This window comes from Hylaeus volcanicus, unplaced genomic scaffold, assembly GCF_026283585.1.
Source record: "Hylaeus volcanicus isolate JK05 unplaced genomic scaffold, UHH_iyHylVolc1.0_haploid 11101, whole genome shotgun sequence".
In the NCBI taxonomy this organism is placed as follows: Eukaryota; Metazoa; Arthropoda; class Insecta; order Hymenoptera; family Colletidae; genus Hylaeus; species Hylaeus volcanicus.
In genome coordinates, this window is record NW_026532451.1 from 1 (window position 1) to 1,844 (window position 1,844).

At 28.6% G+C, this 1,844-nt stretch overlaps 1 protein-coding gene across 8 annotated transcripts; it reads right to left on the minus strand.

Moving 5' to 3' along the window:
* LOC128882355 (uncharacterized) lies at nucleotides 1-1,286 on the minus strand. 8 transcript variants are annotated; one of them, XR_008458356.1, is made up of 8 exons: nucleotides 1,019-1,286; nucleotides 886-963; nucleotides 729-779; nucleotides 563-628; nucleotides 404-462; nucleotides 268-345; nucleotides 120-170; nucleotides 1-37 (listed from the first exon to the last, which is right to left on the minus strand). XR_008458356.1 is itself a non-coding variant. In XM_054133941.1 (8 exons), exons 1-8 carry the CDS (start codon nucleotides 1,188-1,190, stop codon nucleotides 47-49), a joined length of 549 nt encoding a protein of 182 aa, XP_053989916.1. In that variant the 5' UTR covers nucleotides 1,191-1,275; the 3' UTR covers nucleotides 28-46. The 8 variants fall into 8 exon arrangements, 6 of the variants coding, with proteins under 6 accessions (XP_053989915.1, XP_053989917.1, XP_053989919.1 ...); XM_054133941.1 differs by having other exon boundaries at nucleotides 28-54; nucleotides 418-462; nucleotides 1,019-1,275; XM_054133943.1 differs by having other exon boundaries at nucleotides 32-54; nucleotides 268-318; nucleotides 418-462; nucleotides 1,019-1,271.
* Between the last annotated feature and the right edge of the window lie 558 nt (nucleotides 1,287-1,844).

Consider the following 1,844-nt stretch of genomic DNA (forward strand, 5'->3'; position numbering starts at 1 on the left):
TTTTTTTTTTTTTTGACGTCCTCCACTGAAAGAATATCTAAAATAGTTAGAGCGCTTGCATTTTAACAGAAATAGATGTATTTAACAATATTTTAGTTGACTTTTATTCTAATACCGACTTTCTTTTTCTCGAAGTCTTTCCTCTTCCGCTTTTCTTTTTGCTTCGGAAACTAAAAAAAAATTTTTAATATTTAAAACTTTTGCATTTTTACAAAAATAGATGTATTAAACATTATTTCATTGGACAACATTTATTCCAATACACACTTGTAATCACTAGGTCTCTTTCTCTTTCTTTTTTCTTTATCTGTACTTCAACTAAAAATTTGTTTTTTAAAGTCAGGACTTTTTTGCATTTTAACAGAAATAGATGTATTAAACATTATATCACTAGACAATTTACGTTCTAGTACGGACTTTCTTTTGATCGAAGCCATTCCTTTTCCATTTTTTCAGCTTTTTCTAAAAAATTGTTTGGTTAATATTCAAAAATTATTGCATTTTAACAAAAATAAATAAATTAAAAATTTCTTTTGCTATCAAATGTTATTCTAGTACAAACCCTTTATCGCTCTAATTCGATCTTTTTCCTTTTGCTTTTCGTCTTCCTCTTTTTGCTCTTTCTTAGCTAAAAAGATAGTTTTATTAATTAGAGGTTTCATTTTTATGAAAAATAAGTTTATTAAAAAATGTTTCTGGGAAAAAAGAACATTTATTTCAGTGGTTACCTTGAAACAATAATTTTTTGTACTGTTCATCACCACTCACATAAAAACTAGCTAAAAAAAAAAAAATTATATTAAATAGAGCTTTTCTGCATTTTGACCTAAATAAATTCACTAAGAATCATTTCTGTCAAAATCTTTAAGTGTGGCATACTCTTACATTTTATATCAGGTAAGCAAGGTACTCTGTTTTTGTAGCGGAATGATGCATAAGTGAGAATGCCTCCTCGTGTCTCGTCTGTACACGTAATATTTTTTTTCAAGACGGCTTATCCATTGTTCGATGGGTTTACTTTTGGGTATCTTAAAACGTACGCATTTGCCTTCTCTATTCCTGCCATAATAAAGAGTAAGCTCCTTAAGTGTAGGAGTGCCGAAAATTGGACGGAAATATAAAGCGGAAGCATAGCTAAGCGAAACGGTAATTATAAAGGCAAACGCTGGTAGGAGACGGATTGATAGCATTGTTAAAATTCCGTAAGTGTTTAGTTTAATTTAAACAGATTTTATAATATAAAATTGAAACTAAAAAGGTGACGTCTACCCCAGGACATGTCATGTTTGGAATTAACATGCGCTTGTCCCTTATAATAAAGTTTTTTTTTTGTTTGTTTTATTTTCTACAGTTAATGCTATAGTTCTTTAATCGAAAACAAGAGTCCTTGCTTAAAGTCATATTATCTGTATAAAATTCACCGCACTATTTTTTGCCCCTTGCTATTTTATTGGCATGTTCACAAATTCGAGTAAGCGCGTTAAGACTTGGTATATAACAACAAAACATTATTTTGTATGACGTCAACATAAACTAAAATTTAAGTGATGTGTCTCGTGTGTCTGTACTACATTCGACATTATTAATAAATTTTTCTTTTTTTTTTTTTTTCGGCGGGAAGAACTTATAAAGTTAAGCACATTTTTTTTTTTTGGAAAAATCCCGATGGGTTTTCCTTAGTTTTTTTTTTTTTTGTTTTATAAAAACATATAATAAAAAAACTCTACTTTTTCAGAAGTTCAATATAATTCTTATGTAAATGCCAAATAAAAAAAAAGTCGTTCGTACACCCTGTGGAGAAATTGTTTTCTTTTTTTTTTTTCATAAATAAAACTAACTAGTTG

What these genes read in the sequence shown, in the direction of transcription:
- LOC128882355 (XM_054133940.1), bottom strand. Translation starts at nt 1,190, where the DNA reads ATGCTATCAATCCGTCTCCTACCAGCGTTTGCCTTTATAATTACCGTT. An exon ending in TTGCTTACCTGATATAAAAT is followed by an intron (nt 780 to 885) that starts GTAAGAGTATGC and finishes TTTTTTTTTTAG; the next exon opens with CTAGTTTTTATGTGAGTGGT. An exon ending in ATGGCTTCGATCAAAAGAAA is followed by an intron (nt 346 to 417) that starts GTCCGTACTAGA and finishes AATGCAAAAAAG; the next exon opens with TCCTGACTTTAAAAAACAAA.